The sequence below is a fragment of the Myotis myotis genome, unplaced genomic scaffold (genome assembly GCF_014108235.1).
Source record: "Myotis myotis isolate mMyoMyo1 unplaced genomic scaffold, mMyoMyo1.p scaffold_m19_p_9, whole genome shotgun sequence".
Taxonomy (NCBI): domain Eukaryota; kingdom Metazoa; phylum Chordata; class Mammalia; order Chiroptera; family Vespertilionidae; genus Myotis; species Myotis myotis.
The window spans coordinates 75,655,698-75,682,052 of NW_023416401.1; the positions used below are offsets into that span (position 1 = coordinate 75,655,698).

The 26,355-nt window shown below is 44.4% G+C and overlaps 1 protein-coding gene across 1 annotated transcript in view; it reads left to right on the forward strand.

The window, feature by feature from the left end:
- PCSK2 (proprotein convertase subtilisin/kexin type 2) overlaps positions 1-26,355 on the forward strand; it is a 256,223-nt gene that overhangs the window by 223,016 nt on the left and 6,852 nt on the right. Inside the window, exons 9-10 of the mRNA XM_036323746.1 lie at positions 13,265-13,480; positions 15,572-15,672. Coding sequence (XP_036179639.1) covers positions 13,265-13,480; positions 15,572-15,672 — 317 coding nt within the window. The remainder of the gene's footprint in view (positions 1-13,264; positions 13,481-15,571; positions 15,673-26,355) is intronic.

Sequence of the window (26,355 nt, forward strand, 5' to 3'; positions counted from 1 at the left end):
TCTTTGCAAATAACATTTTATTGGAACACAACCAGGCCCATCAAGGCCTTTGTATCCTTCCAGCCACAATTTCTCTTCCAACCAGAGCTTCCACTAGCTCCACATGGGAGGAAGCACATGAATGGAATCATCGCTCAGAATGACGGACTTTTCTGCTTAGCCCAGTGATGGCGAACCTATGACACCTCTGACACGCGAACTCATTTTTTTGGTTGATTTTTCTTTGTTAAATGGCATTTAAATATATAAAAGAAATATCAAAAATATAAGTCTTTGTTTTACTATGGTAGCAAATATCAAAAAATTTCTATATGTGACACGGCACCAGAGTTAAGTTAGGGTTTTTCAAAATGCTGACACGCCGAGCTCATACAGGTTCACCATCACTGGCTTAGCTTGTCCATATCTCCATCTTCATGAGGTGGCTGACATTGAATGACAGGAGGTTTGCTTCCTCTGGGCAGGGATTGCTGTTTAAGGATTGGCATGAATACGTGGAGAACTGAGCTTGAGAGCTGGGATACCTGTTCCTCATTGGCTGTGGGACTTCAGATTAGTGACTTAGTTTCTCCATTCCTCACTTTCTTCTTTTGCAAGATAGCCACATCAGTACTTCTCAAAGTGTGGCAACTGGCCCACCAGGGACTTTGTGAGAAACCTAGAATCTCAGCCCCACCCTACCCACCCTACCTGATGTATCAGAATCTGCATCTTAACAAAATCTCATTAAAGTTTGAAAGGATGCGTATCATGTAACCCTAAGATGCTAAGACCATAATATATATTGTTCTAAAAAGGCCACGATGTGTAGAAAAGGGCAGTAGAGGTAACTCATTTTCTAGAGGTCATGGCACTGCATGTCCTCATCAGGGTGGTGCCTTGGATGGGTTGACAGCTGACTGCGCCATATGCTCTACTGTATCTCTCAGTTACAGGAACAGAGACCCAGGCAGCTCAACTGAATGTGTTTATTATCGTAAAGATGTAGGAGGAGTGATGAGGGCAACAGGATGGGTTCAGGCAGGACCTTATGCAGACTGGAACCAGACATGTTCTAGACCCAAGGTGGCTGCAGGACGCTGACCAAAGAGTGTGTAGAGATCCCCACTAGGGCCCTGCAATCATGGGGCTCGGCCACTCTCACCTTGCTGTTTCTCACTGACTTTACATATTTATCTCTTCAATCAATGTTTTCTCCTCCTTGAGGTTTATGCTCACATGGCACTTCTTGGACTAGGTCCCATTAGCACCCTCCTTTATCACAACCTGTCAGCCTCTACCCAACTGCCATCTGCTCCACTCCAATGTGTTAGGGGGATTTGGGCCCAAAATTAGGGGAGGCATCTTCCGCCTGCTAGATTCCAAGGGAGGTTCTTTTGGAAAGGTTTAAAACTTGAAGGATCAGTTAGAGATTAACTGTTAGATGGTTGATAGCACAGCCCCTTTCTTTTCTATCCCAATGACTTCAAATGGCAGTCATCTGTATTCGTCCTGGCCTTTCAGCCCTCTGATGACGTTTTTTCTGAGCTGTTGAATTCTTTCAACAGTCTAAACAGAAATAAAAGACCATATGCTCCCCCGCTGTTATGGGTTTAATTGTGTCCTCCAAAATTTATATGTTGAAGTCCTAGTTCCCAGTATCTAGAATGTGATCCTATTTGGAAATAGGGTCATTATAGATGTGATTAGTTAAGATGAGGTCATACTGGAGCAGGGTGGGCCCCCTAATCCAATAAGACTGGTGTCCGTATAGAAAGGGTCATTTGGACACAGAGAGACCACCATGAGAAAATGAAAGCAGAGATTGGGGTGATGATTCTACGAGCCAAGGAACATAAAAGATTGGCAACAAACCACAAAATGCCAGGAGCAAGAGAGAGAAGAGATCCTTCCTCCATAGCCCTCAGAAGAAACAAGCCCTGCCAACGCCTTCACCTTGGACTCTGGCCTCCAGAACTGCTATACAATATGTTTCTGTTGTTTATGCCACCAGCCTTGTGGTACTTTGTTATGGCAGCCCTAGGAAATCAATACAGCTCCTACTTAGAATGGACAGTCAAAAAGGGGAGTTGGCCAGACTCAAGCACTATGGAAACGACATGGACACTTTGCCAGGCTACTCTTGATGTTTATAGCCAATATGACTGATAGTTCATCTAAGGACAACTTTTTTCTTCTCCTCTGGGACCTTGAGAGTATCCTTCCTCCATTTTCTAACATAGTCCCTCAAAGGAGAAGCGTGCAAAATTTCCCATGATGTAATGCCAGGAGAGGAAAATGTGTCTGCATTAGGGGCAGTGCCAGGCTGGAGCTGGCTCCTGATGACGTCACATGGGTAACTTGAAATTAGATATGGAAATTGGCAAATAGAGATTTTTTTGTGCCCCCAGCATTTGCCAACACACTCCTGGTTAAGGACTACTGACTTTTCTTCAACTATAGCAGCTAGATACCTACTTATTCTCCACAGAATAAAAAGCCAGCTTTGCCTTCGTGAGTCTGGGAATTCCCTTTGGAAAGAGGAAAAACACTTGAAACACTAAGGTTTTGTTTTTCCCAAAAATGACAAGTTTCCCACCCTGGCCGATTGCTCAATGGTTAGAACATCAGCCCGAGAACCGAAGGGTCATGGGTTCATGTCTGGTCAAGGGCATCTACCTGGGTTGCAGGTTCCCCTTTCCCCTCCCTTCCACTCTCTCTAAAATCAATGGAAAAATATCCTCCAGTGAGGATTAACCAAAAAAATGACAAGTTTCCCAAGACTGTGGAGGAACAACTTTTCTAAGTAATTCAAGTAAAAAAAACCTCACACCTTAAACCATTCAGCACTCGTAAACTTAACAAAGAGATCCCAGAAACACAATTATGAAATAGAAAAGTGAGTCTCTGAAAGTGAACAGTAGCTAAACATTGACACTAGGATGGGGCCCGTTGGGGAAATAATAAAGTGATGTTTTATTACAAGGTTATGCCAATCAGCTCTTGACATTCAGCCTGAGACAGCAACAAGGACCCCTGACATTTGAATGGCACCATGCTGTTTACTGAGGGGGTCTCCCAACAGGATCCAAGGGGAGGTGGTGATGGTGCAGCCCCATGTCAATACCCAGAGACCCTTTAGGACTTTTTAGGATGAAACTTGTACAGACAAACAGCTTGTTTCCTTACCGCACTATTCAGTGTGTGGCTGGAAAGAAATGGTTACACATCCAAGCCCAGCACCAGTGACAGCAGGTGCCCAGGGAGACACTTGGCAGACGGCCCCCTTCCCGGCAGACGTGAATTTTCACTGAGAAGCATTTTTTGACACTCGAGGCCAAAAGAGAGTCAGGCGAGCAGGTGACATGTGCCCTCCGTGAGAATTTACGATGCAGATGGTGCTCGGTGCAGCACGTCCCTGGGTGCCTCCTGTCATTTTCCACGGACTTCTGAACTCGTCCACCGCACCTCACGTCCGGGCATTTCTCTCTCCTCCATCTGTAGCCTCCCCTGCTGCAACTCAAAGGGCCTTTTCAAGTGTGACTGCTCTGCAAAGCATGCCAAGCATGCCAAAACCTAAGAGAGAATTTGTTATGACTTATCTTCAGATGACAGCATGTAAATATTTTAGAAAGGAAAGCGAGGATGATAAAAAATACATGGCTTCTCATTTGACTTTCCCCCAGGCTGTGGGGATGATTCTCTCCTGGCTTCAAGGTGACACTTTTGAAGAGTGTTATAGAATTTTGTGAGTGGTCATGTATTATACATTCCTGTTATATATTTCCTCCCCGTTATTTCAGTTGTCTGGTCTCCTAGAAAGAAAAACCCACCTCTGCAAGGCGGTCTCTACCTAAACAAAAGTCAGATAATTACCTTTGGCACAAAGGCAATTCTTACGCTTGCCTTTGAACCTCAGCCTCCTGCAGACAGGTTTTGTTTGACCAACATCTATATGTATAAAACCCTAATAGGCAAATAGACTGAACAGCAGGACAACCGAACTGGTTGCTATGACATGTGACCACCACCAGGGGGCGTGCACAGAACATGATGGGTGCCAACCACGGTGGGATGGTGGAGCAGGTGAGTGGGGGAGCCAGACCAAGGCTTCGCCAGTGGCTGTCATCTGGGCAAGCCTCTGGCGGTTACTGAAAATTCTTTGCTCCCACACGCCGTGGTCCCGCCTGATGCTCGCACCCACTGACGGGGCCCGGCACCGGCCCCAATCACTTGGTGCTGTCAGTGGGTGTGAGCAGCAGCTGCCAGCCCCATGGCCCCTGAGGGCTTCTCCACCTCCCCCTGCTCCTGAGGGGCAATTGGGGCAGCAGCCACCGCTCACAACCACTGGCAACGCCGGCCCTGCTCGCACCCACGGCTGGTGCCGGCCCCAATTGCTTCACGCCATCAGTGGGTGCGAGCAGCGGCAACAGTGGGGCTGCCGGGACCAGGGGCCATGGTGGGAGGGGCCCGGCAGGGGCACGGAGGATGGGCCGAGACCCAGCCCTGTGCACCCCGCAGCCTTGTAGCCCAGTTCCTTTCAAAGTGCACAAAATCATGCACTGGGCCCCTAGTGGTAATGATATAAAGGAAGAGGGATACCTTGCTGATGTATCGCAGTGGTTGAGTGTTGACCTGTGAACCAGGAGGTCACAGTTCGATTCCCAGTCAGGGTATATGCAGGCTTGATCCCCAGTGTGGGGCACGCCAGGAGGCAGCCAATCAATGATTCTCATCATTAATGTTTCTACCGCTCTATCCCTCTCCCTTCCTCTCTAAAATCAATAAAAAATATTTTTTAAAAAAAGAAAGGAAGGAAGAGGGAAAGGAGAATAAGAGACTTTGCTCTGAAGTGTACTGTTTGCCACAGACCCACCACTCCCAATTGTATCACATCTGCTTCACACAAAAACATCACCTACCTGGATCCTTAGGGATTTGAGTTTGCATCTCCAAAGTTTGCTCAATAAATACATGAGGAGGCAACAAAGAGCAGATGAGAGGAAGGGAAGAGGAAAAGTTTTCCTTTATCTCAATGTTTTCCTCTTCACTTCATAGTGCACATGTTGAATTTATAGTTAAAGCGATCTTCACATTATATATGGGAAGTAGGTTACAGGGAGAGACCCCGGGATTATGAGATCTCTAATAAGTAACTTCTTAGTCTGGGACGCCCCAGAAGCAGACCCTGAGACAAGGATTGAGTTCAAGTAGTTAATTTGGGAAACAAGGGACCAGCAGTAGTAAATAGGGAGGTATGACAGGGAAGAAATGGACCAATTAAAGGTGTGCTATTGAGCCAGCTATCGCTGTGAGCAGCTATCCCATTGGGAAGCTGGCAAACTATTGTAAAACACACACTGAAGTTATCCCACCAGATGTCAAGGGAGCGGAGTAAACGTCACTGTCTAAGTAAATGACCCAGCGCTTTCAGCCCAGGGGTAGGTGTGCAGAGCAGCCTTCAGACTCTTGGGAGAAAGCCCTTAGAGTCCAGCGGTTCTCAACCTGTGGGTCGCGACCCCTTTGGCGGTCAAACGACCCTTTCACAGGGGTCACCTAAGACCATCCTGCATATCAGATATTTACATTACGATTCATAACAGTAGCAACTTTCAGTTATGAAGTAGCAACGAAAATAATTTTATGGTTGGGTCACAACATGAGGAACTGTATTTAAAGGGCCAGAAGGTTGAGAACCACTGCCTTAGACCAAGAGGTGCCTGTGCTGGTATTTGGAAATCCCCAGTGCACAGAATATATAAGGTCTAAGGGATATGGCCGATACCCACTGCCGCCTCTGCTACAACCTCCAACCTGCAGTTTGAGTAAAACCTAATCTGAGTCCTAGAGCCATTCCTCTCTGGGTCTAATGGGCCAGCCCATGTATTTGCTGGACAGAAAGAGACGGAGTCCTTGCGTAGAGACTGATGGAGCAACAAAGGCCAGCATACGGGACACGGTCTCTTATGTCACGCTAACAACCAGGAGGAGAATTCAGGTAACACTCGAGGGCCTTGAAAGTGACAGTTGATTCATGAATTTCTTTCCACATCTTGAGGAAATGCAGCCACCCAGAGCACCCCTGACATGTCTTTGGCTGGTTCCAATGACTACATCCCAACCTTGTATTAATCACACTCAGAGTGCTACCAAAGAGAAAAGCCTAAGACTATTTCAGGACAAGGCCATAGGAAGTCCTTTGAGGCGCCGATGAGACAGAGCACCGATTGTTTATTCCCTGGGGAGCTGCAAAGGGCACACGCACAGATCATCGGGCCGGAATGTGCCAGAGAGGGGTCACTTGCAAGAGATTGGGTCAAAAGCCACCATCCAGAAAAGGGAGGCAGGTGGAGGGCTGCCTAGGGAGACAGTGATTAATCCGGAATAGGCCAGGCTGGTGCGGCCTGCTGGAATTTCATCAGAGCAGTGGTCTGACACAGGGGCAGCAGGTGCCGAGGCCTCTGGCGGGCAATGAATGCCTCCTGCCAAGGAGCTCTCAGGAATTCTCCAGGAGCCAATTTATGCCCTAAAGCCAAACGAAGGTCCACAGCTGAGCAGGGCTGCCGCAGGGAGGACTACACGGTTCAGCCTCTGACACGGGTATTGCAGCTACAATCCCTCCTCTCACTTCTGACAAGAAACGGAAGACAGGGTCAGTGGGCTTCGGGTGACGGCACCATCCTCCTTTCGGCTTTCCCGGAGATTCTGACACCCTCACCCCACCCCTGGTGGACTCCACAGCACCCGATGCGGGCACCAGGCCGGCTCTGCGATGCCCATAGCCGGCTGCAGGGCCAGCCATCCTCTCTCTGCACCTCTCCTGAGGACTTGCGGGCACCATGGAGTTACACTCCTCAGTGTGCTCCATGGGGAGTTAACACCCCCGGGGCAACCATCAGCCTCCCTGTCCTGGTGGCAGGTTCACTAGGGGTCTCCCAAGGGGCTGAGCCCACTTGCCCTCAGGGAAACCTGCTCATCAGCTCACGCTGGGTTGTCATTTCTCCCTCCTGTCTCTTGCTACCCCACCGCTCACTAATGCTTCTTGAGACCATCGCTCCCCAAATTAACTACCTGCTCTGGATTCCAGGTTCAACCTCAGCCACGGTCTGGGTGCATGCGGGAGGCAACCAATCCATGTTTCTCTTTCTCTCTCCCCTTCCTACCCTCCCCCCTTTCACTCCTCTCTAAAAATCAATGGAAAAAATATCCTCAGGTGAGGATTAACAAAAAAAAAAAAAAAAAGAAAATGATGTGCACTGCAGTACTTTAAAACCTAGAAGTAGCTTTCCATGTATGTCTAAGAAAAGGAGTAAATTATGGAATGGCTATTTAGACTAATAACAATTATGGTGCAAAAGAATATTTAATTGTTGAGGAAATGTTAATGATATAATAGTAAGAAATACATTTTAAGCAGAGCCACAAAAGTGGATATATTTTTATGGCCCCAATTTTATTATTAAACCTGTTCTTATACTTTGCATTTATATATAAAACTTTCAGGAATCCACAAAATATCACCAGTGATTTCCTAATCATGGAAGATTATAAAGGATTTTTTTTTCTTCAGAGTCTATATATTAATTATTCTACAATGAATGTGATTTTCACAATAAATATACAATAACTTTTTAAAGTCTATCAGTGTTATATTATGATGTCAAGATGACTGGAAAATAGTATAATTGAGTGTTTAGGAAAAGATAAGCTAAACCAGAAGACTGGCCTCCAGCATCTGCAGATAACACCACTGGGCCAGGTCCTGGTCTGGCCATCACCCCGGCTCACTGGGCATTGGTTACCGGGACTGATTCACTTTAGCCCTAAGCTCCTCAAAGCGGGATTTTCACCTCCTGGGATCTGGGTGTGTGCTAGGGACACACAGAGCCAAGCTCTAGCTGGAACTTTACCTAGACTGATGGTGAGGAATTTGTGACATTTTTATATTATGAGCACAATACAAAATCTGCATAAATTTTTTTTAAAGGTTGGGTTTGTGAGAGGCTCTTTAGGCGATGCTCTGAACACCAGCACCTGCACACTCAGTGTCCTTGCCAACAGGTTAGAGCAGTTTCCCCGCCTCGGCACATGGACACTTTGGGCCAGATCATTCTTCGCTGTGGGGACATGGGGGACTGTCATGTATTGTAAAAGTTGAGTAGTCTCCCTGGCCTCTACCCACTAAAGGTTAGGAGTGTATACCTGCACACACAGTTGTGCCCACCAAAATTGTCTCCAACAGTGCCAAACACCCCCTTGGGTGCAAAACGCCCCTCATTGGAAAACACAGTAGTTAAATACAGTCAGTAGTGTCTGGGTGAACATTCTCATTTGGTGAAATCTCTAGCGAGGCACTGATTCTGCTAAACGAGAGACTGATTCAAAGACAGAATTCAAAGTGGAGCTACACCATGTGCTAAATTTCATCTAAATGAATTTGCCATCTTCAAAAATAATAATAATAATATTGAATGTCAAATATATGTCAATAAAACAAATGTAGTAGGGGAAGTAGAAGAGGAGCAAGCAATTCCAGTGTCAACAGCGCAGACAGGTCTGACTGCCATTCTATTCTCTGACTCTTGTGCTGCAGAAAAAGGGCGGAGACCCTCCCCCCACCACACACACACACCCAGGGGACAGCCCACTCTCCCAGGCCCAGCTCCCACCCACAGTGCAGGCTCCTGAGTCATCCCTGGCTGGGTGACCCCCCACCCACCATGCCCCATTTGGGTTTTTGGCTTTTGTTTACCACTTGTTTCCTGGATAAAATTCCCTCCGTTGAACTGCCCAGTATGGCAATGTTTGCCTGACTGACTCTTGAGTGATGGTGTTCAAAGTTAACTTGGGGAAAATTGACATCGTTGGGGTGCTGTCCTTCTATCCAAGAACATGATGTGTTGTTGTGTCTTTCCAGTAGGTCAAGCCATGGAGTTTCTTTTCTTTTTATTTATTTATTTTTTGGGTTTTGAGAGAGAGAAACAGAGAGAGAGAGAGAGAACAAAAATCCGTTTGTTGTTCCACTTATTCATGCATCCATTGGTTGCTTCTTATGTACACCCTGACCGGGGATCAAACCCACCACCTGTTGTATCAGGATGATGCTCTAATCAACTGAGCTACGTGGCCAGAGCAGTACTCCTATATAGAGTTTCAAAGTTTTATTTGGTCTTTTTTCCAATTTGTTGCGTTTCTTCCAGAGTATTTTATCCTTCGTGCAGCTAGTGTAAATGGTGCCGCCACATAAGATTGCTGTGAGGATTCGATAGGTCAACATACAAAGCACTTACTAGTAGACTGACCCTGACATATACAGGAAGTGTCATAGAAGTGCTCGCTATGGCTGTCCTCCAACTGGCTGTTGTTTAAATGTGGGTCATAGTAGTTGTGTCTCGATTGCTGCCCAGTTGCTGTTCAGGTGAAGCCGGGGCAGAACTGGACCTTAGGGCATCATTTTAACAGTGTTAACCTAAAAAGAAAAGGCCAACGTGAGAGGCAACAAGAGAAACCCCAAGGGTTGTGGTTAGGAGACTAAGGCAAGGGATATTTATGAGAAACGGAAGGGCAACATTTACATCAATAAGAAGGAAGGGAGGGTAACATAATGATGCTACTTCTAAAGAATTTTCTTTATTTCCAGTCCGAAGTCACAGTATCTGCTTTCTCCTCATTTTTTTTGCAAACGTTGTTTGAGATATAATGTTGTTGTAGGCCCAGTCCGAAGGTTAGTGCCCTGTTTTCACATTCTAAAGGTCTGAGGGGTGGGAGGGGCAAGGCAGTTCTGACCCCATTGGGAAGTGGCCCTGTTTAAGTTATTTTTACAACAGGAAAGTACAGCGTGCCAATAACAGACCTGTCCCACACTCAGTTCTCAGTCCTCTTAGAGATGCCCTATCCCCACTCATCTGCCCCAGAACTGGGGTTTTATCCTCATTGGTCTATCTTTTTTTTTTTAATTCTTTATTGTTTAAAGTGTTACATAAGTCTCCTTTTTTCCCCATTGACCTCTCCCCAGCCACTCCACATCCTAGCACATGCCCTTACCCCCCTACTGTCTGTGTCCATTGGTTAAGCTCATATGCATGCATACAAGTCCTTTGGTTGATCTCTTACCCATCACCCCCCGCCTTCCCTCATAGGTTGGACAGTCTGTTCAATGCTTCTATGACTCCAGTTCTATTTTTGTTCATCAGTTTATGTTGTTCATTATATCCCACATATGAGTGAGATCATATGATATTTATCTGTCTCCGACTGGCTTATTTCACTTAGCATAATGCTTTCCAATTCCATCCATGCTGTTGCAAATGGTAAGAATTCCTTCTTTTTTACAGCAGCATAGTATTCCATTGTGTAGATGTACCACAGTTTTTTAATCCACTCATCTGCTGATGGGCACTTAGGCTATTTCCAAATCTTAGCTATTGTAAATTGTGTGGCTATGAACATAGGGGTGCATATATCCTTTCTGATTGGTGTTTCTGGTTTCTTGGGATATAGTCCTAGAAGTGGGATGGATTACTGGGTCAAATGAAAGTTCCATTTTTAATTTTTTGAGGAAACGCTATGTTGTTTTCCACAGTGGTTGCACCAGTCTGCATTCCCACCAGCAGTCTCACTGGCCTGTCTTACCCTGGAACTATTTGGTTCTAATACCCAATCATTAGAAACAAGGATATAATTATTATTGCCTTATGTGTTCTCTCTTGCTTAGAAAATGAAGCTTAATATTCCTAGGAATCAGCGTATTCCTGTGGGCAATAGCATACTCCAATACAATACAAATAACATTTGCTGTTTACTCTTCAGAAACAATTGCTCTCTGTGTATCCGTGAGCTAAGCCACATAACGAACTGCCCCAAAACTTAGTAGCTTAATAACCACCATTTAAGTTTGCTTACAGCAGGGGTCCTCAAACTTTTTAAACAGGGGGGCAGTTCACTGTCCCTCAGACCGTTGGAGGGCCGGGCTATAGTTTAAAAAAAAAAAAAAACTATAAACAAATTCCTATGCACACTGCACATATCTTATTTTGAAGTAAAAAAAACAAAACAGGAACAAATACAATGTTTGTATTTGCATGTGGCCCGCGGGCCATAGTTTGAGGACCCCTGGCTTACAGTCTACAGGTTGGCTGGGTTGTTCTGCAGACCTGGAACAGCCTCAACTAATCTCAGCTGGCCTCGCTCATGCATCTGTGGTCAGCTAGAGGGGGAGCTACAGACTGGTCTAGAATGGCCTCCCTTGCAAGTCTGGTTGTCAGCAGGGGCAGTGAATTTGACTGGGCTATCTCTGTCATCAACCGCAGGTAACCTTGGATTTGTCCCCATGGTGCAGACAGAGTTCTGAGAGAGCAGAGGTGTATAGGGCTTCTTGAGACCTATGCTCAGAACTGGCACAGCACCACTCTCCGCCACAGTCTGTGAGCCAAAGCGAGATGACAGGCCAGCCGGAATCAAGGGTGGGGAGTGGACCCCTCCTCTTGGTGGGCAGGACTGCAAAGTCATAAAGGGAACCCTGAAAAATGAGTCACAATCAATCTAACACTCTCCCCACACCAAGGCGAGAATGCTCTCAGCATTGATTTCCTTTCAGCAAAGGTTGCTTGTCTCACCAGCAGCCCACTTGGGAACTGGTTCAGGGGAAAGATCCATTACCCTCGTTTGCATATGTTTCACTTTCAGAGGCTGCCATTTCTGACAGTGAGCCCACATCTGAGTCTGTTTGGGAGTGTGATTCCCTACACCAGCTGTCAGGATGATCCATTTCTCTCTCCGTCCTGGTTCCTGAGAGCAGTTGCTCACTTTGGTGGCGTTTTCCAGTCTAGATTTACCAAAGACTCTGAGGACAGTTAGTTCTCAGCTAGTGGTTGAATAAATCTTTGTTAACGTATCGACTCAATCAATCACAGGCTAATTAACTCCAAGTCCTGTTAGAAGCGATCGAAGTGTCATTTCTCATGGTCAGAAAGGAGGTGGAGACAGCTTGGAGGTAGTCCAGTCATCTTCTCCCGCTTCTGGCATCTCTGCCCTTAAAAAGCACTGAGTCAGGACTGTGGGTGCCTGGGGCCAGGCAGGAACAGTCTTCCTCTGCCATGGCTTCTATTTGTCTTCTCACCCCTATTTGTCAGAACTGCCGTCCCTGAAGAGGGTTACCTAGTGGCCTGGGCCAGGCTAAGGAGAAGCGGGAGGCTGTACACTGCTGCTCCCCTCCCACACGGCATCGCTGCGCTCCCCTCCTCCACTCAGCCCAGGGGGAAAACAGAGCAGCCCAGGCCTCACCCTGGATCCTAATACAGGAAACCAGAAGGAACGGCCACTCCTGGGGGGTGGAAGTGAAGAAAATACTCCTAGAAATAGGGAACGGCAAAAGTTCTGTTCAAGCCAGGAAAGCAACACTAACCAGTATTCGTGACTAGGCTTGGCATTTACAACTAAGGAGCATATGGTAATAACATTGTGCATATCATTATGTATTTAAAGTTATTTTTGCTCTGTTTTACTTGATCATATTAGACTTCCCTCCTATATTCTGTGTTTGCGGCATAAATAAAATGTCATATTATATCATGTTTAAAATTTTTGGTATGATCCAACTGGGTAAAAATATATATACATGTATGAAGGCATATATATACATGTATATATACATATGTATACATGTATACCTATATTTGTATATATGCATGTAGTACATGTACATGTGTGTATGCACATATATGATTTGTAATATTTATACATTTTAGCATAAGATGTGTATTTATTATCATATCTACATATATGTAAATTTTATATAAACAATATGTAACTATATATAAAATAAAAGACATATTTTTTCTACCTTATATAGCTAAGTATAAGTATATATGTATACTTACATTTTTGTTGAAAAATGACTGAAAGGATGCATAAGAATTGGATAATAATGATTTCACCTAGGGGGATTTTTCATTTTCCTTTTCATATATTTTGACTTTTTAAAAGCAGTTCATTTGTAAATGTTACCTCTTCACGTTTTTTCTCATCACCTTATTCCCAGCTTAAATTGTAAGTTCGGCTGACTTTATATACTGAATCCTTACTGGGGAAAAAAATATTCTTGGTGCCTCACTAGAGGGTAGTGGTTTTCATGGGCAGACAGAACCGAATCCAGTCATTTGAGCTGCTGAGGAAGCTCAAGTCCAGTCCCCCGGGATCGGAAACCCCCAACACCTGGCAGGACCCACTTCAGCCCCTGGTTCCCGCGGGCGTGGGCGTTGGCAGCATCTCTTCTGTCCTCCCCCAGGGCCGAGGCGGCAAAGGCAGCATCTATGTGTGGGCCTCTGGGGACGGTGGCAGCTACGACGACTGCAACTGCGATGGCTATGCCTCAAGCATGTGGACCATCTCCATCAACTCAGCCATCAACGACGGTAGGACAGCCTTGTACGACGAAAGCTGCTCCTCCACCTTGGCCTCCACCTTCAGCAACGGCAGAAAGAGGAACCCCGAGGCTGGAGTGGTGAGTGAGGCCACTGGCCCTCTGTGAGGCTGTGGAATGTAAGTTACTGTGACGTCATGCACGGACACCGTGACGTCATGGGAGGAAAGGGAGTTACCCACTTCCCTAAAAAGTCAGCACAGGTTCTGAGAGGAGATCCATTCTCCTCCAGGCCTAATAATGCTTTGTTATCAAGGTAGAGAAATGTAAGACATGAAAATATATATAAAAGGTATAACTATTTTTTCTATCTTATATAGCTAAGTATAAATATATATGTATACTTACATTTTTGTTGAAAAATGACTGAAAGGATGCATAAAAAATGGATAATAATGATTTCACCTAGGGGGATGTTTTTTGAAAGTAAGGACGTGATGACCCCCTTGCAGCTCATTTTCCACAGATTGTCTTTCTTGAAGTTTATTGTTTGATTTGCAAATGATGACAAAGCCTGCTTTATCAAAAAGTTGCCCCGCCAGATCACTCATAAAGAAAACTAATATAAAGAACTGGGTCACCACATCACCACCCACCTGAGCCAAGTATTACAGTAATTTTTTTTAAATCCAAGGATGGACTTTTCTGGGTCTATAAACCTCCCAAAATCAGGTACAGGTGTATTTTCTCAGGGAAAGAGTAGTAGTTTTCATCATAGGTCAGTGATTGAGAAAACAAAATATTAAGAATCACAAACTTAGATTTTTTTTTAATATATTTTATTGATTTTTTACAGAGAGGAAGGGAGAGGGATAGAGAGAAACATCGATGAGAGAGAAACATCGATCAGCTGCCTCCTGCACACTCCCTACTGGGTATGTGTCCACAACCAAGGTATGTGCCCTTGAACAGAATCAAACCTGGGACCCTTGAGTCCGGAGGCCAACGCTCTATCCACTGAGCCAAACCGGTTAGGGCAGATTTTTTAATATTTTTAATTGATTTTTAGAGAGAGAGGGAGGGAGAGGGGGATAGAGAAACATTGATATGAAAGCAAAACATAGATCCGTGCTCTACGCCCCCTATTGGGGACCAAGCCCAAAACCCAGGCAAGTGCCCTGACAGACTGGGAATAGAACCAGCAACCTTTCCTTGCACAGGACAACACCCAACCAACCAAGCCACATTGGCCAGGGCCAGACTTAGATTATTAATTGCACTTTTCTGAGCAACTCTTCCTTGCTGGGCAACTAGGTAAAATGGTGAATTTTCCAAACCCCTTGGAAATAAATCTCTGTAGAGTGTAATGAACCTTTTTGGATCTCTTCCTCTCTCTGGATCGTTCACTCACAGATCAGCCTTTCCTCGGACCTCCAAGCCAAGAATTTGGGAGATGGTTCAATAGACCCACTGAGTTAGTTACACGCTTCCCTACAGACAAACAGAGGAAGAAGGAGAATTCCTGTGGTTCATACATGATTCTAATGAAAATCTGGCCCTCCCAAACATTGAAAGTGAGGTTTTTCTCTTTGTGAAAGTTCTTTAAAACTCGGTTGATCATTGAGAAGATCTCCCCTTTAAGAAGAGTTGTGGAGGTGACCACTCACGTATCCGTTATCTTGGCTCCAAATGTCTCAGAATCTTCCCATGAATTTCAGAGGGAGAGAAACATTTTCTTTTTAATGGCCTGTCCTTTTCGGCCAGCCTCAGCTGAGCCGGAGTATTCTTCCCTCTTTTGTATAGTGCCTGAATGGAAAAGAAATGTTAATGCAGTAGCCCTTGGGCTTTCTGAAAGATGACCCCAGTGCAATAAAACTCTTGGCTTGGGCCTCTCCACCTATCGTGTCTCATTGTAGAATCCAGAAAATGTCTCCCTAGTCTCTGGAATAGCTGCAGATAGTGCTTCTCAGAGCAACTAGCTTGCTTTTATCTTGTGGACACTGTAACTCTAATTGATTGTGTGTCTCTTTTTGCATAGGCTACTAGGAAACTCAGATAAAATGCATGGTTCAAATAGATATATGGGTGCTAAATTTAGCTTTACCTTCATCTTAATCTTCTTCAGAACAAGGAAGAATTTAAATTAAAAAAAAAAAAATAGATAATTCTCTGCTCCATACTGTTTTGGGATTCAAAATAGTGTGACTCATTGCTCAATATCTTCCCTTTCAGGCAACCACAGACTTGTATGGCAACTGCACTCTGAGGCATTCTGGGACATCTGCAGCAGCTCCAGAGGCCGCGGGAGTGTTTGCTCTGGCTTTAGAGGCTAAGTATGTTTCCAGCTCGGGCTGAGGGTCAGCTCTGTAAGGTGGACTAACATGTGTCTCTCCATCCAACACTAGGTGTCCATGGAGGCAAAAGTGGATGCAAGAGCCTTCCAACAGTCAGGGTCAATGAACTCTGGTGGGCATTTATAAATGAACCATGGTTCCTAAGTCACACAGACACACACACACACACACACACACACACACACACCACAAAACTACAATAGGCCCACTGAGAATCCTGCAGACAAACAGAGGAAGGAGAATTCCTGTGGTTCAGACATGGTTTTATTGAAAACCTGGCTCTCATAAACATTGAAAGTGAGTGTGAAAGTTCTTTGAAACTCAGATCATCATTAAGGTCTCCCACTTAAGAAAAGTTATGCAGGTGATCACACATATCCATTATATTAACTCAACATGTCTCAGAATCTCTCCATGAGTTTTTGATGTAGGGTAACATTTTTTGTTTATTTACTTGTTAATCCTCACCTGAGGATATTTTTCCATTGATTTTTAGAGAGAGTGAAAGGGAGGGAGAGAGATAGAGAGAGAAAAACATTGATGTGAGAGAGACACATCAATTGGTTGCCTCCTGCACGTGCCCTGACCAGGGCCAGGGAGCGAGCCCACAACCCAGGTACATGCTCTTGACCAGAATAGAACCCAGGACCCTTCAGTCTGTGGGCCGATGCTCAATCCACTGAGCCAAACTGGCTAGGACGAGAAACATTTTTTTTAATGGCTTGTCCTTTTAGGCAAGCTTGAGCTGAGCCTGTTTATTCTTCCCTCTTTGGGAGTGCCTTGCCTTCCTGAACAGAAAAGAAATGCTGATACAATCCCCCTAGGAGAGCACAGGACACTGACACCCCTCCACACATATCAGCTACTTGCTCATATACCAAATAGGGGCATGTAGGTTGTCTCTTCTTCATAAAAACTTCTCTTTATCCTCTGATCCCGTGGCTATTTTATTCCAATAATACTCACCATCAGCTAAATGAAATAAAGCCATTTTCAAGCTGGGTATCTAGCAAGGTATTCCCAACATGTGTCCAACAGGGTGCTCCAACTAAAGATTTGTTAACTTATAAGGTGAATTCACTTTTAACACTGAGACAAGTTGGGAAAAGTCATGCAGTATCGACCAAGAAATGGTCTTTACTGGGCAACCTTCCACGCTACAGGTAAGAGGAGACCATCTCTGTTCTCACCATTCCACAGAGAGGCCACATATCCCTACTGCTGGGCACACTTTCGATATAAGTTTCAGCTGAGGTACTTGACAACCTGCTACTCTATATTCTCTTGGTGCAAACCAGAGACTAGCCTTGTTTTTGAACAGTAAACATGTGGCTTCGGGCACCATGCACTCGGTGTGAGTGCAAATGCCCACCATGTAGGAAGTTGTGTGAAACTGCTGCATCAGCCACTTGTGAGAAGTTGGATTCATGTTCCTGGGGAAGCAGAGTAGAGTCTCTACCTCCCACCCCTCCTCAGCTGTTGCTAGGCAACTGGAGCTTTGAGCATCAATTTCGAGGCAGCCCTGCTTGTCTCTCTCCACAAATGCATTTTTTGACTTGCAAAAGGGGCAAGAGTTGATTCCTAGAATAGGAAGAGACTTTGAAAGATTATCTAGTCCAGCCCTCTGCCTTCAAGCTGAAAAGGCATAAATATCCTCCTTTTACAGTTAAGGCCCCAAATTGAGAGTGACTCCCTCTTTTGGGACCAAGCCAAACTTCAATTCTTGTAACAAAACTCAAGTGGAAATTTTAAGACACCAAGGGATAGACACCGATCAAAGAGTTTCTATTAAGCGCAGAGACCAAAACCTACTCACAGATTATATGCATTTCCTGTTCATCTCAGAGCTTGTTGTGCCCTGGAGCCTGAGCTGGCTTTGCTCACTCCAGCTGGGAGCAGACAAGCAGGCGAGCCTGCTGCCTGCCACTGAGCCTGGCAGAGAACAGGGAGCAGGAGAACTCCAAAAGCAAGAAGGGGTTTCTGGTCTCCCTCTAAATCTAAGAGGGCAGAACTTCACTCAAAGTCATGCAAAGGAACAACGCAAATTGATGGAGCAAGGCTACTGGATTCATGGGTTCTGCACCAGCTTTCTTGAGCACACACTTGTAGATACCCTTCCAGAATAGAGTGCAGTCACCACTTAGGCACACTCTATTTTAGAGCAATGGTCATGAATTTAATGCTCTCTATTGCCATGAAGCAGCGAAGAATGACGGCTGGAAGTAAGTGGTTCAAGCCCATCATGAGAGCCAGCCCTAAAATCCCTCAGAATACCAACTGCCTGAGTTGGAAGCACACGCGGAGGTGAGTTTCCTGCAAGTGGTTTCTAAAGGAAGAGACCAGAAGGAAGTAGAGGAAGCAGGTTAGGGACAGGGAGAAGCCAAGCAAGTATGCAGTTTGAGGAGTTCTGGCCTCAGCTTGATCCCATGGGGAACTCTGGAGTATAAATGTTTATGCCTCAGAGATTGTTTTCCCTCGAGGCGAGGGAGCTGGGCTGCCATGTTCTTGTGCTAAGAGCCATGCCTGGGAGCATGTCTGGCTTTAGGCACCTGTGGGCAAAGGGACCCCAGTAGCCAGCAGTGAAAAACACTGGTCAGCATGAAATATCCCCAAAAAAAGCCCAGAGGGATGAGGAGGGGAAAGCTCTCCAGGAACAGTTCCTACTGCTCTCCTCTGCCTGAGACAAGACAACTGGGAGTCCTCGGTGACGGTGACACATGTGACAGCAATCAAGGGCTCTTTCCCTCCCAGAGGCCCAATAAAACACTTTTACGAAGCAATGTGAATGCAGTAAACAAATTATCCTGTCTCACTGAATACCCCTCGGGACTGTGAAAGAGGAAGAACAACCACCCCATCATTCCAGGGGGAAAAGGGAAACCCTTCCTTTGTCCTGCCCAATCACCACTGTTTTCCAATATTATAAAGTGCTTTTTTGCCAACTGCTTGAAAGTGGCTTATTGAGTCACAGAAAGATTGTTCACATGTCCCCGTGTGACCATTAGAGGAAATTTCAAAGAATTTCTTTAATGGGAGCATGTGGGCAGAGGAGGGAGGGATAACTGCTATCTTCAAATATTTTGGGTTCTTCCATGACTGTCTGTGTTGTTCGGACTGAAGTAGGTTTGAGGAGCAGATGTCATAAAGAGGCAAATTTTTGGCTCCAAAGAAGCATCCATAGTAAAATGGCCCACTAGAACAAGCCTGTCAAACTCAAAGGCTAACACGGGCCAAATAAGAGAGGCATGCGGCCCACAGGCTGCGAGTTTGAATGCTTGGTCTAGAACAATGTTTCCAAAACTGACCTTCCAGGGCATGGGTTTTTACATGTAAACTCTTTATCAAAGTATAATAGACACTGAGAAAAGTGTACAGATATTAGGTATAACTCAATGACTTCTTACAAGGTTAACAGACCCATGTAACCAGCACCCAAATCAAGAAAAAGACTGTTACCTACGTCTAAGTACCAGTCTCTTTTACTCTGAAAGTCTGAGAGATTCCTCCATGCTGTTGTTTCTGGTTATAAGTCGTTCATACTCATTGTAGAATATTACTCCATTATAAATGGGTAGTTGAGTTGTTTCCACTTTGGGGCTATTATGAGTAATATTTCTATGAACATTCTTGTACATGTCTTTTGGTGAAGCTAAGGACACGTTTCTGTTGGGTATTTTCTAGGGCAGTGATGGCGAACCTTTTGAGCTCGGCATGTCAGCATTTTGAAAAACCCTAATTTAACTCTGGTGCCGTGTCACATATAGAAATTTTTTGATATTTGCAACCATAGTGAAACAAAGACTTATATTTTTGATATTTATTTTATATACTTAAATGCCATTTAACAAAGAAAAATCAACCAAAAAAATGAGTTCTCATGTCACCTCTGACACGCGTGTCATAGGTTCACCATCACTATTTTAGGGAGTCAAAATGCTGAGTCAGGGGTATACATATGTGCAGCTCTAGTGGATACTGCCAAGTAGTTTTCAAAGTGAATTTACCCACTGACACTTCCTCCAGCAGTGTATGAGAGTTAGAGTTGTCCCACATCCCTGCCAACATTGGGTATTGTCAGTCTTCTACACTTTAGCCATGCTTATGGGTGTGCAGTGGAATTGCATTGTAGTTTTTAATTTGCATTTCCCTGATAACTAGTGAAGTTGAGCACGAGGGGGAGTTGGAAAATAATAGATTCCCAACTCTCTGCCAAGAGTCACTGAACACAAGTCCCTGGGAATGAATGGCCCAGGAATTTGTCTTTTCAACCCCACTCAAGGGGCTACATAAGCAGCCAGCCCATTGCTGTTCTGTGGACTGGGGGGGGGGGGGGGGGGGGGGCGCGCGGGGGGGGGGGGGGGGGGCACCCAGTAAGGCAATGGCTCTATGAACCAGGGTGTTGTTGTGCAGAATTTGAATATCTAGACTCAGCCTCTGATTGGGTGCTGGTATTAGATGAAGATTGAAAACAGGACATTTGAATAACAATAGATAAATAAAAAAGGGTTTATTATCCTGTCATGAGAAAGATAATACAGAGGTAAGGAGTCCAGGCAAGTATGGGGGGGTGCCACCGGGAATCAGGCAATCCAGCTTTTTCTGGATTTCTCCTCTTCCACCTTCGTGTTCTATAGGTGCTTCTGGAGCTCCAACCATTGTGTTTACATTTCAGGCAGAAAAAAGGGAGGAGCAAAGGGGAAAAAAAAAAATCCACCAGCTAAGTCAGCCCCATTTAAAGGTTTTTCAAAAAAACTCTGCCCAGTGGCTTCTGCTCATTTCTCATTGGCCAGACTGTCATATGACCACCCCAGACTGCAAGAGAGGCTGGGAAATGTAGTTTTATAGCTGATAACATTGCTGTTCTGAATAAAATTGGGTTTTCTTAATAAACTAGAAGGATAGATATGATAGAATTGCTAGTGTCTTCCAGCAACTAAGTGGGCAATCACTCACTTCCTATGGATCTCTATTGTCTTATCTGAAAAATAGAAAGTTAGATCATGAACAGGTCTTCATGACTTCCTAGTATATTATAGGTCTACTTCAAAGATACCATGCCTCTAGGAAAGTGCATTTTTTAATTGGATGTGTGTTTATTTGAGGGTTGAATATACCTTAAAACTGAAAAACTTTCCATTTACTTTTAAATATTGTGACCAATATATATGGGAAATAGTGTCTATTCTCTTCAAACTTACATTGATGCTCAATATATGAGATATATTTTAATATTAATAAACTCTTTATTGAGTTCTCAGTATCATGCTAGTTAATTTTACATGGTGATCTACCTTTATACCCTACAAAAAAACATCTAAAGGCTTATCCCCATTTTATATATATATACTAGAGGCCCGGTGCACAGATTCGTGCACCGATAGGGTCCCTTGGCGTGTCCTGCGGGGATTCAGGGAGGAGCCACTCCCACTCATCCCAGTCAGCTGAGTGGCGATCCCGCTGTGGGAGCACACTGACCACTGGGGGGCAGCTCCTGCATTGAGTGTCTGCCCTTGGTGGTCAGTGCGCATCATAGCAATGGGTAGACTGGTTGCTTAGGCTGATGATAGATAGATAGATAGATAGATAGATAGATAGATAGATAGATAGATAGATGATAGATAGATAGATAGATTTTTTTCAAATAGATTTTTATTGATTTCAGAGAGGAAGGGAGAGGGGGAGAGAGAGAGCATCAATAATGAGAGAGAATCATTGATCGGCTGCCTCCTGCACACCCCACACTAGGGATGGAGCCTGCAACCCGGTCATGTGCCCTGACTGAGAATCAAACCATGACCTCCTGGTTCATAGGTCAACACTCAACCACTGAGCCATGCTGGCCGGGCCTTTTCCCATTTTTTAGATGGGAACCCTGAGCCTCAGATTGTTAAAGTAGCTTATCTAAATTCACATGATTGGAAAATAACAGGCTTGAAATTTAAACCCTAGGGATGGATCCTGGGCTCCAACTCAGGGTCTTCTCTTGGCCCAACTATGGGATGTCGAAGAGCCACCTTCTGGGTCCAAGGTATCACCATGCATTCTGCCCAAGGCAATAGGCTGAAGTGAATGAATTGATTCTTCCTCAAAAGTTGTACATAAAATTGGGTTTTGATTTCTTCAAGATGAGGTTTTACATAGCACAGCTACACAAGGGCAACATGTAAACTGATTTTCTCTCACAGGTCATAGGAGTTAGGCAAACAGACTGTGGAGAAAATACCAACTTGGCTTATGAATGCATCATTTCTCTCAGACTGGAAATAATCTAGACCGTTGACATTGGTTTTTAATCCTGTCAGAGTTTAGAGAATAAACTGAAATTTAAAGCTAAAAGAAAACAAACAGATCTTTCACTACTCCAAATATCTCTTCTTCTGCACAAAAAGAATGAGGCCCAGAGGAATGAAGCTACCTGCTCAGGTTCATACACCTTTCTCTCTTCAGATAAAGATCAATAAGTAGAGGGATTAAAATTCTGTTGGCTTCTAGGATTTACCGCATGTTAGCAGAGGTCCTTCCTCCAACCTTAACACTGCAACCTCCTGAAAACATTTCAGTGTGCAAGTCCTCCAAAGACGCCTGTTGTCTCCTGAATCCCCTTTGCTGCCTTGATCATGACGGGGAAGTCAGGTCCAGGATAATTTGATACCATAAATACAGGAATTCTGAAAAACAATGGTGAGGGGCAATCCTCACAGAGAACTAAAAAAAAAAAAAGTCAACATTTTGTACTTTACTCTTCCTAGCGGGAAGTTGGTAAACCAGCTCTAAGTTTGGGCAAGTGCAGGTCTCTGTGAGAGACCCAGTTCTGCTGATTATACACAGGCGAACAATCTCAAGCATATAATTCACTTTCCAGAACCAGCTTTGAGTGTTTTAAGAAGAGCCCTTCCTGAGTCTCCCTGAGGCCAGACTCCTCTTTCAGCCACAAGAGGCCCGTCTCTTCCTGGGCTTCGGACTGGCTTTTCCAGGACCCCCATGCTCTCCTGCTTAAGACCTCTGCCACGTCTGTACAGGATTTTCTCCACAGTGTCCCAAGTGACCTCTTTCTTTGGAGCCCTGGCCTCTCCAAGTGAAAATGTAACCATCCACTGTCTCCTGGAGAAGCCCTGGGTTCCACTTTGCTCTCTGTGGGTGCTTAATTCTAAACCAAGAGCCAGCTGGTCTACCCTGAGTGGCCTAGGACCAATCTACTAGCAAATGTGTATTTATCCCTGGAGCATTGCAGGATCCTATAAGTGACTGAAGCCAGCTGCACAAGTGCAACAGTTTTTATTGATAATTCGCCTGGGACTTACTCATGCATGGCCTTGTGACAGTTCCCAGCTTTGTCCCTTATGGCCATACCTGGCCAGACCCCTGCAGCAACCTCTCATTAGTGTGGGCCTGCTTTCCAGTCCCACATTTTTTCTTTTTTTATTCTTCACCCAAGGATATTTTTCCCATTGAGTTTTAGAGATGGAAGGGAGGGAGAGGAGAGGAAGAGATAGAAAGAAAGAAAGACAGAAAGGGGAGAGAGAGAGAGAGAGAGAGAGAGAGAGAGAGAGAGAGAGAGAGAGAGAGAGAGAGAAACATCGATGTGAGAGAGACACATCATTTGGCTGCCTCTCACTCACACCCTGAGTGGAGCCAGGGATTGAACCTACAACCAAGGTACATGCCCTTGACTGGGAATCAAACCTGAGACTCTTCTGTCCGAGGGCCGATTCTCTAACCACTGAGAAAACTGGCCAAGGCTCCAGTCCCACACTTCTTGATTCCATTCTCCATGGAACTGTCGATAAAGATGAGATCACATCTCAGCTCTGCCACTACTGGCTGTGCCTGAGATAAAGTCCCAGTGTTCTGATGTGGGTGCACGGCCTCTGCCTTACAATTCCTGGCTCTCCCTTCCTGTCATACTTGGGGCTCATGCCTTCCTGTGTTTTCTCAAGCATATCACCTGCACAAGGCTTGCTTTCTCCCGCCTCTAAATCCTTCGTTCCAGAACCTTCTCTCCCCTAGAGCCCTCCCCTTCCCTGTCTTTTCACTCAGTCACTCCTACTTGTCCCCTTGACTGTGGCTTAAAATGCTACTTCCTAAGAGATGCCTGATGACCCCCTGGACCAAAGTTTCTCAGATTTTCTGATCATCGGAATCCCTGCAGTGCTTGTTAAAAATATATCCAAAGCCATGTCAGGTCCACGACTCAGAGTCTCCTGAGAAAATACCAAGTGCTGGCCAGGAAGGTAGGAACCACTCCCCTGGATCAGCTTTGCTTAAGCTTTTGGCTGCAGATTGGACAAGCCCATGGAATCAACATCCCTGGGCCTGTCTGACATCATTATTTTTTTGACGTTTGAGTCACATGCAGCCAAGGTTGAGAACTGCCATCTTAGACCAATGTTCTCAGACATTTGTGTGCAGAAGAATCATCACGTTTGTTTTAAGTGCAAATTCTCAGTCTCACAACCTCCCAGAGGCCGATTCAGGAGAGCTGGGGTTAAGGCCAGGAATCTGCTTTTTGTCAGTATCCTCCACGTGCTTCTGACACAGGGGCTTGAGGACCACAGTCTGAGTCCCCCTTGTTGGAATAACAAAGGGTCCACTGTTGGCTTCCTCGGCATCCTAGCTTCCCTTTCATGATAGCCCTCCCTCTATTTTTTTTCCGTTTTATTGAGATATAATTGACATACAGCACTCTACAGTATAATGTGAAGGTGTACAGCATGATGGTTTGACTTACACATATTTTTAAATGATTAGCACAATATTTTTAGTTAACATGCATGATCTCATAAAAATACAGTAAAAGGAAAAAGAAAAAAATTTTTCCTTATGATGAGAACTTAGGATCTACTCTGTTAACAACTTTCCTATGTATCACTAGCAGTGCTAACTATAGTCATCAAGTCGTGCATTATATCCCTAGTCCTTATTTATACCTAAAAGTTTGTACCTTTTGATCACCTTCCTCTAAAGTCCCACCCCATCTCTGGTAACAACAAATGTTATCTCTTTTTCTATCCGGGTTTTGTTTTGTTTGTTTGTTTGTTTTAGATTTTGCATATAAGTGAGATTACATAGTATTTGTCTTTCTCTGTCCAACATATCATTTAGATTAATATGCTCAAGGTCCATCTATGTTTTCACAAGTGGCAGGGTTCCCTTATTTTTCATGACTGAATAATATTCCATTTTATACATAATGGATAAACATCTTTATCCATGCATCTATAAATGGACACTTAGATTGTTTCCAGTCTTGGCTATTATAAATAATGCTGCTATGAATATGGGGGATGCAGATATCTTTTCAAATAAGTGTTTTTGTTTCCTTTGTATATATTCCAGAAGTAGAATTGCTGGATCACATGGTAGTTCTATTTTTAATTTTTTAAGGATCATCCATGTTTTTTTCCATAGTGGCTGCACAAATTTACATTCCCACCAACAGTGCACAGGGTTCCTTTTCCCCACATTCTTGTCAGAATTTGTTATTTCATCTATAATAATAAAAGTATAATGTGCTAATTAGACCAGACGTCCTTCCGGATGTCCTTCTGGACGACCTTCCAGACAAAGCCGGGGCTATGAGGGAAGCCCGGGTTCCGGGTGCCAGAGGGAAGCCGGTGCTGGCAGTCGGGGGAAGAAAGGCCTACTCTTGCATGAATTTTGTGCATCGGGCTTCTAGTCTTTTTTATAATAACCATTCTAACAGATGTGAGTGATATCTCATTGTGGTTTTGTCCCTTCTTAAATATTGAGGCTTGGACTTCCTACAATGTGTCCAGAACCAGCACAGTGCCTGGACATGGTGGACACTGAATAGACATTCATGGAGTCACTTCACTGTGCTGTACTTTTCTACATATGTGTCTTATTTTCCCAACTGTTATATAAACTATTTGAGACCAAGGAAGAACATGTGACATTACTTGTCCTACACCACAATGACCTTTATATTGTAGAAACTCTGTAAATTTATTTTTTATTATTTAGTAGGTATTACTTAAGATGCTTGAGCTGCTATGATAGGATTAAAACTAAAAACAGGTTGATAAAATACTGCTTTACACAACAGTGTATTCTGTTAATTCTGAAATTGCTCAAAAGAGGGAACTACAATGGATGCAGGTTTATTTTTATGACATATGCAAATGGCAAACTCAGTTACATTGGAATGTGTACTATGTTCTGGTTTATTTCATAAGTAAGATCCTTGTTCTGACACATCCTCCCTCTCATCTTCTCCTGAAAATAAGTCCCTGGAGAAACGCCGAGGGGGTCCTTCTCCGAATGTCAGGAAGCATAGCACATTTTGTGGCAGACCCCTAGCAAAGATAAGAGATACTCCACCTGCCAAGCCCTCAGGTCACCTCAAAATCACCAGATCCTTTACTTAGCAACCGTAAACCATTCTGGGTTTAATGAATTCAGAATCCTATTCTGGCAAAACACTGAACTTTTGGTCATAATCAACTTCGGGAAGTTTCACACCTTTACCTGCGTTCTGGGGATCATATGTCCAAGTTATGTTCTTAATTTTCTCAAATAACCATTGACCTTCCTTGCAACTTTCTCCTTAAAAGCGAAAGATCTACATTTCAAGAGCATATGAATCATTAGTATCTTTTGATTCTGATTCAAAGCTTTGAACCAATGAACCCTACATGTGTT